Source organism: Suncus etruscus, chromosome 17 (genome assembly GCF_024139225.1).
Source record: "Suncus etruscus isolate mSunEtr1 chromosome 17, mSunEtr1.pri.cur, whole genome shotgun sequence".
NCBI lineage: Eukaryota > Metazoa > Chordata > Mammalia > Eulipotyphla > Soricidae > Suncus > Suncus etruscus.
In genome coordinates, this window is record NC_064864.1 from 37,110,148 (window position 1) to 37,124,171 (window position 14,024).

The window sequence follows — 14,024 nt, forward strand, 5'->3', positions numbered from 1 at the left end:
TCGCCTGTGGTCACTGCAGTATTCACACATATGTTCACCAGAGATCATACTTCTGCTTACATTTCTTGATGCTCTCATGCTTTTTAATAGGAATGAGGTCATTGAGGGGTACACTCCTTAGTGGTGCTCGCATACATTTGACTGTTGTCTAAGTTGCTTGTGGCATCAGAGATGACAAATACCCAAACTGCCAGGCTCAAACAGCAGAAATGGACACTGGGCATTTGCAATTGTAACTGCATATTTACAGGGCAGGTACTGTAAGACAGTTCTTCTGGGCACTGAGCCTTTTAATCTTTATGCTTTATTTTCAATTTTGGAGCTCCAGACAAGAAAGCTATGATATCAAAACATTCTTAAAATAACTATAAGAAGAGTAAAACTAGGGAGGGTCATATATTAAAACTGGGAGCAGGAAGTATTTGCCAGCACCATGCTCAGAGAGGGAAGGTCCTATATTTTGAACTTGTACTGGGTAAGAGGAAGCTGAGATAATTGAAATGAACTTACATGTATTGTATTGTGAAACAATACAAATTTATCAGTACATTACTAGAGACAGACCTCCAGTAGCTTTACCAAGTCCAATCTTTAGTTTCTTTTGCTTATTTTTTCTATGCCTTTTTTCACTTCAAAATTATGGGGGGTGGGAGGAAACACCATCATTTCTCACTTTTCCTTTTATTCCTGTTTTATTCATATTTTTCCTATTTAAAAAAAAGTTTTGCTGGTCTCCTCACCCCTTCTTGTCCCATTGTAGTGGATCAAAGCAAATAGAATCTGTGTGCAGGTATTTTTTTTTTTTGTCTTATGCCTTTGTCATGACTAAGGATGAAGATTTATAATTATTTTCTGATGGTCTGTGATACTGATGTCATATTATTGCCAACTTTATCATATTAATGAGCATAATTTTAAGACGTGTCATTGATAGAGCCATTGCTATGCAAAGATACTCTGGAAGCATGTAGTATAATTATATAAATTTAAAAGAAAACAACAAAAAAGCCAAACTAAAAGCCAAAAAGTTTAATAGTACTAATACTAGTATTTTGGCAGATAAATATTTGGCCTTTTTGTGTGTTTTTGACCTTCACCCGGTGGTGCTCAGAGTTATTCCTGGTTCTCCACTCAGGGATCATCCCTGGTGGGACTTGGGGGATCCTACGGGATTCTGACAATTAAACTTGGGATGGCCACTTGCAAGACAAATGCCCTACTGATGTACTATCTTGCTGGCCCTATTGGATCTATAATTGTAGTGAGCATCTTTAACTTTTCTTGTATAATATTCTCCACCCCTTGTTATGAATCCAAGGCTTGGTTTACATATCTGACTCTGATGGTTTAGTAGGTACAAAGTATTGAGCAAGTCTTTTAATGTCTCTAAACTTTACTTACCTCATCTCTGAGATAGGGGTAAAATCAATTGCTGATCCTCTTCTTTAGTTGATTCTTGAAATCAACTATGACAATATATGCAAAATTTAATCTCTCTTCTTAACTTTTGCTTTCTTCTTTCTGTCTTGTAAATCTGTGAAATGGAATTTGTGTAGTCAAATTGATAGTGGGAATTGAGACCAGGATGGTTAATTTTAATTTTCCTCCATATTACTTCTGACATGTAATATATTATAAATCCTTAGTCTTTTTCAAAAATTAAACTTAAATATTTATTTGTACATTTAAACTTTTTTTGGAATCTATTCCTCTAGCATTAGAATTAAATACATATACATCTGGATTTCATTTTAAATATATTTTTGAAATTGAGTATATTTCTGTTTATATTTCAGAACATATTTATATATATGACCTTTTAAAAAAGTTATTTTTTAAACATTTGCTTTACTTGATATATTTCTTTCCATAAAATTGCTAATGTTGGAGCTGGAAACCTGGTACATCAGGTGGGGCAACTACATAGCACTATACAGCCAATGTTTTTCACTAAGTCGTCAGTTGCAAGTGATCAAAGAACTGAATTCCATTCACCTGAACATCATCAGGAGTTGGCAATTGAATTGCTTAACTTAGTACAACAGGTAGGGCACTTGTCTTGCATGTGGTTGACCTGATGCAATCCATAGTATCCCATATGGTCCCCTGCACATCTCCAGGAATAATTCCTGAGTTCAGAGCCAGGAGTAATCCCTCAGTACAACTGGGTGTGGTCAAAAATACAAAACACATAAACAACAAAGAACCCTCCAACAAATATTGCTAATGTTGTATAGGTTAGAGGTAAGTTTAAGTTTAGAAAACTCATAATTATATTAGAAACTTTAGATTAATTTTCCTTCAACATTATCTTCACATAAGCTATGTAACACAAATCATAAATCTTTGATTTGTTGATTTCAGCATTGATTGACATGATAAAATACATTTTTGTTTGACCTTGATATTTTATTTATTTAGATCTTTGAATTGACTGATATAAATTTCTTTTGGATGCTTGGGGCCATGCACTAGGGTGCTATTGTTTTGGTTTTATTTTGGAGGTTGAATTTTTAGCCAGAGTGGTGGAACTCGGGTGTTACTGCAGGCAGTAACATGGTCAGGATGACCATATGGGATGCTGTGTATTAAACTGGGTTGGCCATGTGCAAGACAAATGCTCTATCTGCTCTACTATCGTTCTGGCCCCTCTGGTATGCTACCGGGATCATATGGTGATGGGGTTGAGTGGGTCTCCCACATATAAAGTAGGCACTCCAGTCCTTCAAACCTTTTTGGGGAGGATCCTCCAAAATGGTACTTGAAGAGGTCCAAGGATCCCACTGACAAATCTCAACCAACCATGCCAGTGGTTCAGTTCAAGTGTCTAAGGATGGAATAGTGCTCAGGCCGCCCTAGTGATACTGGAGGCCTCTATGTGTGCACCTGTTGATGTCTGGAGGGGTCATTTGATATCATGAATTGAACCTGTCTAAGAACATCCTAACTTGTGCCCTAATACATGTATTATCTCCTGGCCTTTAGGTTCAATTTCTTTTCTTTTTTTTTTTTTAATTTTTTTTGTTTATTTAGTTTTTGAGTCACACCCAGTGGCGCTCAGGAGTTACTCCTGGCTATGCACTCAGAAGTCACTCCTGGCAGGCTCAGGGGACCATATGGGATGCCGGAATTCAAACTGGGATCCATCTTGTTTTGGCTGCGTGCAAGGCAAATGCCTTACTGTTGTGCTATAGCTCCAGCCCTTAAGGTTCAATTTCTGTAGATTTAGGAATCAGTGCTAATTTCTACCAGGTTTTTTTTTGTTTTGTTTTGTTTTTTCGGGCCACACCCGTTTGATGCTCAGGGGTTACTCCTGGCTAAGCGCTCAGAAATTGCCCCTGGCTTGGGGGACCATATGGGATGCCAGGGGATCAAACCGTGGTCCTTCCTTGGCTAGCGCTTGCAAGGCAGACACCTTACCTCTAGCGCCACCTCACCGGCCCCTCTACCAGTTTTTATATAAAGTAGTGGGCACACCTCAGGGGTACTAGAAAAATTCTGGAGGAGTAACTAATGCAGTTCCTGATTATTTATTTATAGATGGTAGATTTCCAGGAGGGTGCTGGGTAGGCCAAATAAGTTTGGGACTCTCTGATCTAAGATACTAACTTCAATATGTTTATTATAAGTTCAAACACTGACTTTAATGTATTCTTTAGAAAATATTTATATGCATTCTTTCAATATCTAAAAACCTATGTATCAGACACTAGTAAAATATAAAAGTGTACCCATTTTTTTTTACTGGAACCTGGATTGCTAGGTAATTTTTATGTTTCTCCTACAGTTCATAGTTCTTTTAAGCCATTTCTTTAAAGAAATAGGTAACAAGATTTTAAAAGTAGGGGTAATTTTATCAGCTTGAGTATGGAATTTACATCATCTTTTGCTAGCTAGAGGTTACTTTTTTAAATTGAAGCAATTTATTATTTTATTTTATTTAACTAAATTCATTTAGAAAAAAGAGAGGGTGGAGCCGGAGTGTGGTGGTCAGGCATTTGTCTTGCACGAGGCTGACCTAGGATGGATCATGGTTCGATCCCCTGGGTGTCCAATATGGTCCCCCAAGCCAGGAATGATTTCTGAGTGCACAGCCAGGAGTAATTTCTGAGTGTCACCGGGTGTGGCCCAAAAACAAACAAACAAACAAACAAACAAAAGCAATAAGAGAGAGAAGAGGAAGAGAGGAATACGTGTTTAAAAAGAATATGATTTTCTTCAAAATGGGCAAAAGCAGAGAAGCAATGCTGTTCAAGGGAGAACGCAGGTTACTTTTTGGCGAAGGGTGCCCTCTAGTGAATGTATTCCTTTTTTAAAATTCACAGTTTGTGTTGTTTTGCATCTTCATAGCTAGTGTGATCCAGAGACTAAATGTAGTAATGGAAGTACATAGAATTAAAAACAGTTGGCGCCTTTGCTTTAAAGTAGTTTACAAGATAAAATATGGGCCAGGAATGTGCTTCTCGGGTGAAGCATATACTTTGTATGTGTGATGTCTTTATTTTGATTCCTGTCATAAAAAACAAATGAAAAGAAATAAAATAAGTAATTAGAGAATAAAATCACTGAGTTATACAAGTAAATACAAGATAGTATAGACCTTCCAAAAGAGGAGTAAAACAGTTTCAGGTAATGAAAAAGTTACTACCCAATCTGGTTGGTGGTTCTGAATTAACCCTGAATGAACTTTCCTGAAGCTGAATTTTACTTTTTTTTGGGGGGAGGACCACACCCGGCAGTGCTCAGGGGTTACTCCTGGCTGTCTGCTCAGAAATAGCTCCTGGGGCCGGGAAGGTGGCGCTAGAGGTAAGGTGTCTGCCTTGCAAGCGCTAGCATAGGAGGGACAGTGGTTCGATCCCCCGGTGTCCCATATGATCCCCCCAAGCCAGGGGCGATTTCTGAGCGCATAGCCAGGAGTAACCCCTGAGCGTCAAACGGGTGTGGCCTGAAAGAAATAGTTGCTGGCAGGCTTGGGGGGCTATATGGGACAACGGAATTCGAACCAACCACCTTTGGTCCTGGATCGGCTGCTTGCAAGGAAAACACCGCTGTGCTATCTCTCTGGGCCCCCTGAGCTGAATTTTAAAGGAAGTTTAAAACTGAAGCATATGGGAGGAGATTCCCATTGGGGGTAAAAAAAAAAAAAAAGAAGTTAAAGGTAGTACCAAAATTAGTAGTGCCAAAAGTGGAGATAAAGCAAAAAGGAATTACTTTGGAAAAGATCTTGTGTTTATTTTTGTTCAGATGTCCAAATAATTTGTTTTATGTTCACACATATACCCCTCTATTTAGGAACGAAGCAGGCAGCACTTGCAGCTCAAGCCAGAATCTCTCAGGCTTGACTAGAATGGCCAACAGACGACTTAGTGCTGGCACCTGCTGGGCCACGTATGACCTTTCTAGTAGAAAGCCCTGAGAGGGTCAGATTTGTTGCATGCTGGATGGCTTTCCTCAGAGTGTCTGGAGGAAATCACTTGACTTTCTAACCTCTGAAATCATGTATTGCTTTGCCATATTATGTGGGTTAGGGCAGTCCTAACCTTGCCCAAAGCTACCTCTCCAGAGACATTATCTCAAAATGGCTATGAAGCCACTTCTTTTAGGTCCTGTCTCCTTGAATAATTAGGCTAGTAAAGAGAAAAAATTAATTATTGTTCACATTTATATTAAAGATAGATGGCATATTGGGACCAGAGATTGAACCCAGGTCTCATGCAAATAGAGTATGCATTTTACTAAGTTACACCCCAGGACTTTAAAACTATTTTGGGGAGCCAGAGAGATAATATAGGGTAAGGCACTTGCTATCCATGTAGCTGACCCAAGTTCAGTCCCCAGCACTCCTTTTAAAGAGTTATCCCTGAGCACAGAACTAGGCACATCTGAGTATGCCCTCCCACACAATAAAAGCAAAACTTAAAAAAGAAAACTTTCAGTTGAATACCAACTGTATACCATTCAGTTAGATGGGATGGATTTAATAGCTTGCTTTATAAAATTTCTGATCAGCCTTTTTTGTAATTTCTTTTAATGTTGTATTTAACAATAACAGGGATTTTTGAATAGTATCTCTGTATTTAGTATTCTGGTGTTTTGAAGTTCATTTTCTTGCTTCATTTGTTGTTTGATTGAAAGCACTGACATTTATTAAAACAACAAATGGTATTGAATGGTTGCTATTATAGGTAAATTATCACCACTGTTATCTATTCTATTCTATTCTATTCTATTAAATCTATCACCACTATTATCACCACTCTTCTGCATAGGTCTTCCCTTTGCTTTTCTGTGGTTCTTCAGTCAGTATGTCCATTCTGTTGTAGAAGAGGATTCTGAGATAAAAGACACTTTTAACTTTGTCCAGAAAAGTTACTCTAATACTCTAGAAAAATAGAAGAAACTTAGGGAAGTTTGAATTGAGTACTTTGAAATGTTGCCTTTCCCCCCCTCAAAATATAGGCATTATTTCAGTAAAAGACAATGAATGAAAAATGTTATTTCTCAGGGTCTAATGCTGCTTCTTTTCTGCACAGTTGTGATGGATATTCTTTTTGCAAGATACAGTGAAAATAGATACTTAAAATAGGATAAGGATATTATGTGTTTTTTGACAATATCTTTTTTTAAAATTTAAATTTTTATTTCATTTTATTATATGATTTATTTAAGCACCATTGTTACAGAAGTGTTTGTGGTTGGGTTTCAGTCATAGAATATACACCACCATTTATCAGTTTGATTTTCCTGCCACCAATGTCTCCCATTTCCCTACTCAACCCCATCCCCTGCCTGTCTGTGGGACAGCATTCTTTTTTTTTGGGGGGGGGGGGGACAAGCAGTCTTCCTCTCTCACTATCATTGTCATGGTAGGAGTCTTGATGGTTAGAGCTCTAACTGCATTCACTGCTCTTTGTGGCAAGCTTCTAATCATAGGCTTGTTCTCCCTACCCTCATCTTTATTGTCTCTGGATATTATTACCATACTGTTTTTTTTTCTTATATCCCACAAATGAGTGAGGCTATTTAATGTCTATTCCTTTCCCTCTATTTCATTTTACTTAGCATAATAGTCTCAGTGTCCATCCATGTATAGGCAAATTTCATGACTTCATTTTTCCTCACAGCTACATAGTATTCCATTGTGTGGATGTACCATTTTCTTTAGCCACTCATCATTGTCTGGCACCTGGGTGGTTTCCATATACTGGTTATTGTATATAGTGCTGAAATGAATATAGATGTGCAGGAGGCATTTTTGTATTCTTTTTGGTACTCCTAGGGTATATCCCTAGGAATGGTATAGCTGGATCATATGGGAGCTCAATTTCCAGTCTTTTGAGGAATCTCCATATTGTTTTCCATAAAGGCTGGACTTGACGGCATTCCCACCAGCTGTGAATGAGAGTTCCTTTCTCCCCACATCCCCACAAGCACTGATTGTTCTTATTCTTTGTGATGTTGCCAGTCTCTGTGGTGTGAGATGGTAACACATTGATGTTTTGATTTGTTTTAATCTCCGTGATGATTAGTGATGTGGAGCATGTTTTCATGTGCCTTTTGGCTCATGTATTTCTTTCTTTTCTTTCTTTCTTTCTTTCTTTCTTTCTTTCTTTCTTTCTTTCTTTCTTTCTTTCTTTCTTTCTTTCTTTCTTTCTTTCTTTCTTTCTTTCTTTCTTTCTTTCTTTCTTTCTTTCTTTCTTTCTTTCTTTCTTTCTTTCTTTCTTTCTTTCTTTCTTTCTTTCTTTCTCTCCTCTTCCTTTCTCTCTTTCTCTTCTTTCTCTTTCTTTCTTTCTTTCTTTCTTTCTTTCTTTCTTTCTTTCTTTCTTTCTTTCTTTCTTTCTTTCTTTCTTTCTTTCTTTCTTTCTTTCTTTCTTTCTTTCTTTCTTTCTTTCTTTCTTTCTCTTTCTCTCTTTCTCTCTTTCTCTCTCTCTTTCTCTCTCTCTTTCTTTCTTTCTCTCTCTCTCTCTCTCTCTTTCTTTCTTTCTTTCTTTCTTTCTTTCTTTCTTTCTTTCTTTCTTTCTTTCTTTCTTTCTTTCTTTCTTTCTTTCTTTCTTTCTTTCTTTCTTTCTTTCTTTCTTTCTTTCTTTCTTTCCTTCCTTCCTTCCTTCCTTCCTTCCTTCCTTCCTTCCTTCCTTCCTTCCTTCCTTCCTTCCTTCCTTCCTTCCTTCCTTCCTTCCTTCCTTCCTTCCTTCCTTCCTTCCTTCCTTCCCTTCCTTCCTTCCTTCCTTCCTTCCTTCCTTCCCTTCCTTCCTTTCCTTCCTTCCTTCCTTCCTTCCTTTCGTTTTTGGGTCACACCCGGCAGCGCTCAGGGGCTACTCCTGGCTCTATGCTCAGAAATCACTCATGGCAGGCTCAGGGGACCATATAGGATGCCAGGATTCGAACTACTGTCCTTCTGCATGCAAAGCAAAGTGAATTTCTTTTTTGAGGAAATGTCTGTTCATTTTTTTCCTCCCCATTTATTTTTGATGGGACTAGATGTTTTTTCCTTATTGAGTTCTGTCAGTACCTTGTAGATTTTTGAGATTGACCCCTTATTAGATGGGTTTTGGGTGAATAGTTTTCATTTCATGGTTAGCCTTTGTATCCTAAATATCTTAACTCAATTTTATTATTCATAAGAAAAGGTTTTTCACATATATTTTTAGTGTTGTCCTCCATCATATATATTATTTTCTTTAAAATCATGGGAATATGATTAATATATTCCTATGTTACTACTAGAATATAGCATCTTTCTGAAGTGTAAAAGAACCTAAATTCCTCTGCTGTCTTTTAGTTCAATAAGGCATTAATTTTCAAATAGTAATACATTTTTTTTCTGTGCTCTGGAATTATCCTGTCTCTGTGCTTAGTGTTCATTCCAGGTGGTGCTTGGGGAGTCAAATGTGATGGCAGGGATCCAGCTTGGGTGGTTATTGCAGGGCCAGAGCTTTAACCACTGAATGTTAACATTTTATTTTTGATGTTTTACTACCACTAGGCGGTGCTCTATCCATGTAATTCAAGATAATAAGATAATCTCAGGCATTTCTGAAATACCTTATAGAATTTCTAATAAGCTTGATGTAGCATATGATCAAATACTGTATAACCAACATTTTATACTTTGATGTGGAAAATTAGAATCAAGGCAGAAAAGTGAACTTAAAATATCTTTAACGATGCTTTTGATTATTTTATGCATTTTTCATTGCAAAATTTCAAATTTGTGTAAAATAGTGCAGCCTAATTCATTTTATTTTTCCTGTCTCTAATTTAATTCATGTCTTAAAACTTATTTTACATATGAAGTGCTTTTGATTATCATTACAGTTTGCAAGCAGAAGATTTTATCATTTACATATGGAGCACTACAAATAAGAGGATATGGGCGAGTGAAAAATTTATCACCTTTCAAATGTTAACTCTTGATTAGAATGGCCAGTTGTTATTAACATTCTAGAGAACAATTGAAAGAAGAAAGTTTATTATTATTGAGATTGTTTATGAAGGACAGGGCTATAGCTCAGTGGTAAAGTACTTTTTTGCACCTATATAAGGCCTTGGATTTCATTCTTTCATTACCAAAATAAAGCACCCATAAGCTATTGGTTTCTACTAGCACAGGATGCATTTGTTCTGAAATTATTTTTCTTCATACTTTTGTATCAATAGCTAGAGCAAGGCATCACATGCAGTGGACTTTTGGAAATAACTATTGTTTCTTTTCAAGTATTTGTTTATGCTTTATTATTTTATGTTTTTTTATGATAACAAGTAAATAATGAATGACGTCTTTCAAATAGGACATTCCAAATGTTCCTTCCCAGGTTCTGTAGGCCAAATCTCTCTTTGACTAAGGTTATATTTTCTCTGCTTGATAGTTAGGTGGGGAGGAGGGTGGCCTCTCTATGTAGCATGAAGAACATGAGCTGAGATACAGTTAGAATGTATGTATCATGTTTAGACAACCTTGTGTTGACTTCAGTGCTGTCCCATACTTGAGAATATAAATTCTGAAGCCAGGCTATTAGGAGTCTTGTTTCTGTCATTTTGTAGTTGAAGAATTTATGGCAGTTGCATGATTTATCATTATTTATAAAGCAAGGGTAATAGCAATACACGTTGAATAAGTTTGTAATGGAGATTAAAAGACTTAGAACATGTTCTTGCATGTAGTAAATGCTATAAAAATTTGTTCATTCTTGAAACATTCACCCAATGTTTCCTTTTGGGTACCAGGGTGTTAAAATCATAAAGACTTATTTCAGATGAAAAGGTTCATCTAGAGGACTTGGAATTGATCTACTTTAAATGTGTTCAAGAAGAAATGAAATATTTTTACTTGAATTATTTCTACTAAAGTACTTTCTTTTTTTTTTTCCCCGCCCCCAGCCCCCTACTAAAGTACTTTCAACCCAGTTTACCCAGGCAGAAACTTTATTTTAGATAATAAGCTGTTGTAAAAGTCATATATAATAAATTTTGGTGAACTGGCAAGCTTATGTTAGCTTTCTATTTTTATACATACAGGTCTGTGTATGATGATCAACCAAATGCACACAAAAAGTTTATGGAAAAGCTAGATGCATGTATACGAAATCATGACAAGGAAATTGAAAAGATGTGTAATTTTCACCATCAGGGTTTTGTGGATGCTATTACAGAACTCCTTAAAGTAAGGACTGATGCAGAAAAACTGAAGGTAAAATGTGTTTTAAAATTTTATTATTATCTTTGTTACATTCACTCAAGCATCATTTTCAATTTAGTTAAAAACTCAGGATAACCTTGAACAAGAACTTCATTTTTAAAAAGTGAGGAAAAATCACTCCACTATTAATTTACAGCATATATGTTTATATCACTATTAGATTTACCACTTTTAAGAAGTAGATATACCACTTATAAAATTTGGGAATGCACCTTATGCTCTCAACACAGTTGGTTTATTTTGAAAAGAAGTAATGCATTAAACTTAAGATTTCTTTGCATTCAGGGAAATGAACCTATTTAGTGAAAGGTCTCAGTTGCAGTGTAGAATTTAAGAAATGCCTACAATATTACTAAAATGCTATTTGCTATAATTAGTTACTAGAAATATTTTCCCAAAGATTATTTGATAATCTAGAAACATTTCCTAAAGCTTGTTAGTGATATATGATTTATACATCCTTTGCCACACAGCAAAATGTTATTAATCCAGACATGAATTTTTTCAGTCAGAATACAAGATATTTAGTTAAGAAAGAATGATCATATTTTTCTTTACATTTGGGGTGCTTAGCTGACAGAGTGACTGTGGTTCACCAAAGATTATGGTTAGGAAAACATTATGTAAAGGATATTCAGATAACAAGAGACTTAAGTACAGCATCAATGAGGTCACTGAGCATCTTTATTTAGAAATTAATGAGACTTTTAAGAAACCAGAATGTGTTCCTTACTATAATGACCTAATGAGGCACTTAATATGTGGGAAATTTGAGGGCTTAGCCTTGCCTGCACCTGCAGCATTAAAATGTTGCTGCGGATTGAGATTTCCATGTTTGATGGTAATCAACCACCCAGTGTTTGCATTTGACAAAGTATGAATGTTTAATTACCATAAAATGCAATCACCATTTTCTACAGACAATAAATGGCACATAGACCTTATTGAAGTTGTCAAAAAGGGACCAGTGGTCAATTGGGTCAGTGATTTGATTTGTTTGACAGACTTCGAGAAGCAAGTCAAGTTCAAAAATCCTGAGAAAATTTGAGAAGTTTGCCACAGAATCTGTTAAAAGAAACTAAGTAATTGAAGCTAACAAAACCCTTTTTCAATCAAAAGTTCAAGTTCAAGCTGCAGAGTTAATTTGAATTTGCATTTCTTTGTTCTAACTTTCTCAGGAAGCATGATCTAAATACAAGGGTGAATAGTTACTTTAGGGTAGTTTTATGCCTGTTTAACTAAGATGAAATTATTTTTAAGGTACAAGTTACTGATACCAACCAAAGATTTCAAGAAGCTGGAAAAGAGGTGAGAAAACAATACATTTTTTTTTGATGCTCAACATGTGGATTCAATTCAACTGTGAATTTAAAAATATGGACATTTCTTCTTTTATAAGGTTATAGTTCAAACAGAAGAGATTATTCGTTGTAGAATTCAGCAGAGGAATATCACAACTGTGATAGAAAAATTGCAGTTATGCCTTCCAGGTGAGTTAAACCAGTCTGTTACATTTGTTTCGATAAAATTTTTATTTAATGGTAAAGCATGGACATTGAGAAACTTACTGCCTTATAGCAATGTTTAAAAGGAGCTCTTTGTCACTATTAGATATAATTAGTTTTAAAGACAGAATCTAAATTTGAATGATTTATCCTCGAATAGTAATATATCTAAAAATCTGATGTTAAAATAAGAAAGAACAGAAATTAGTTTATTCTTCTAGTGGGCCTATTTGAACTATAGAAATACTTCTATCTTCGATTTCAAGGTTGGACAATATGATTTCCTATAAATACTGTGTTCTTAATTACCATATTCAGAACTGTTTCCTTTATTCCATTTAGTCTTGTTTTGTAGGCTTTTTGGGCCACATCTGGGTATGCTCTGGGCTTATTCCTAGCTCTGTACTCAGGGATCGCTCCTGGCTATGCTCAGGGGATTCTATGGGGATTAAGTTCAGGTCAGTTGTGTGAAAGTCAGTTCTGTTACCCTCTATGATATCTTTCCATCTATTACTTTATTTATCTTTTTAAAAGAAATATGTGAGGGGGGAGAAATAAAGAAATACGTGTTAAACAACAACAAAGGAACATAAAAGAGAATACGGCTTCTTTAGAGTGGAACTAGGCAAACAAAGAAACAGCAAACAAACATAGATACATGATCAAAGGAGAACATGAGCTTGAAGAGCAAGCATTTATTCTTTAACTGTCCATTCATATTTTTTTGTGTCAGGCATGATATTGAAAGTATAAGGTGGAAAATTATATAGTTCTCGTTCTAAAGGATCTTACCACCTATATTAATAAAGATAGATAAACCATCAATTATGTATAGTTGCCTAATTCCTTCTTAAGTGAAAAGGATTATGGGAACATAGAAGTCATAATGTAAACATTTTACTGATTTTATATATATATATTGTTTTTTGGGTCACACTCAGCTGTGCTCACTCCTGGCAGGCCATATGGGATGCTGAAAATCAAACCTGGGTTGGCTACAGGCCAATACCCTACCCACTGTACTATTGCTCTAGTCTGCTTGATTATTTTTAAGGAAAGCATTTTTATATGAAAACATTTTTATTATTTTAGTTGTCAAAGCACTGGACCTGATGAAATATTCTCTTATCTAGTTGAAATTCAGTAATTGTCTATCATGGTTCTAAAAATGAAGAAAAAATAATAAAATAGTAAAATTATTTAAGGTAGATATGAATTTACTTAAATTTACATAAATTGTTGAAGCAAAAGACTTCAAAGGAGAATTATACTTACCAGAATAGTTTCTAGGCTCTTTTTTGCTTGTCTGTACATGAATGCTTTGATTGAAAAATGAGTATAAAAATATTGAGGCCAGAGCGGTGACACAGGGTGTAAGGTGCTACCTCGTGCTTGCTAGCCTAAGATGGACTGTGGTTTGATCCCCTGGCGTCCCATATGGTCCCCCAGGCCAGGATCGATTTCTGAGCACATAGCCAGGAATAACTCCTGAGCATCACCGGGTATGGCTGAAAAACAAGCAAAATATGAACATTATTGCCTTACTACATAGGATCTGTGATAAAAATACTGTATACATTAGCTTCACAGAGTTAGAACCAGCTTTTTATGCCTTTTAATACTGTTAAAAGTATTTTTGTGAACTTGAAAACCCTTGGAGAATAGCCGTAAGAGGGTAAAAAATCTGAGAAAAAAAACTTCACTAGAAAATATGAGTGGCTTGCTGAGCCAATAATAATTATTTTTGACACTGAAATTTTGCTAAAGATCATATTAATAGCCTTAGTTACAGTAAAATCTCTTTTGGGGTCAGAGTATCTTGT

The 14,024-nt window shown here is 35.7% G+C and overlaps 1 protein-coding gene across 1 annotated transcript in view; it reads left to right on the forward strand.

The window, feature by feature from the left end:
* Nucleotides 1–14,024, forward strand: part of EXOC6 (exocyst complex component 6) — a 165,161-nt gene that overhangs the window by 50,467 nt on the left and 100,670 nt on the right. Inside the window, exons 2-4 of the mRNA XM_049790835.1 lie at nt 10,516–10,687; nt 11,957–12,004; nt 12,096–12,186. Coding sequence (XP_049646792.1) covers nt 10,516–10,687; nt 11,957–12,004; nt 12,096–12,186 — 311 coding nt within the window. The remainder of the gene's footprint in view (nt 1–10,515; nt 10,688–11,956; nt 12,005–12,095; nt 12,187–14,024) is intronic.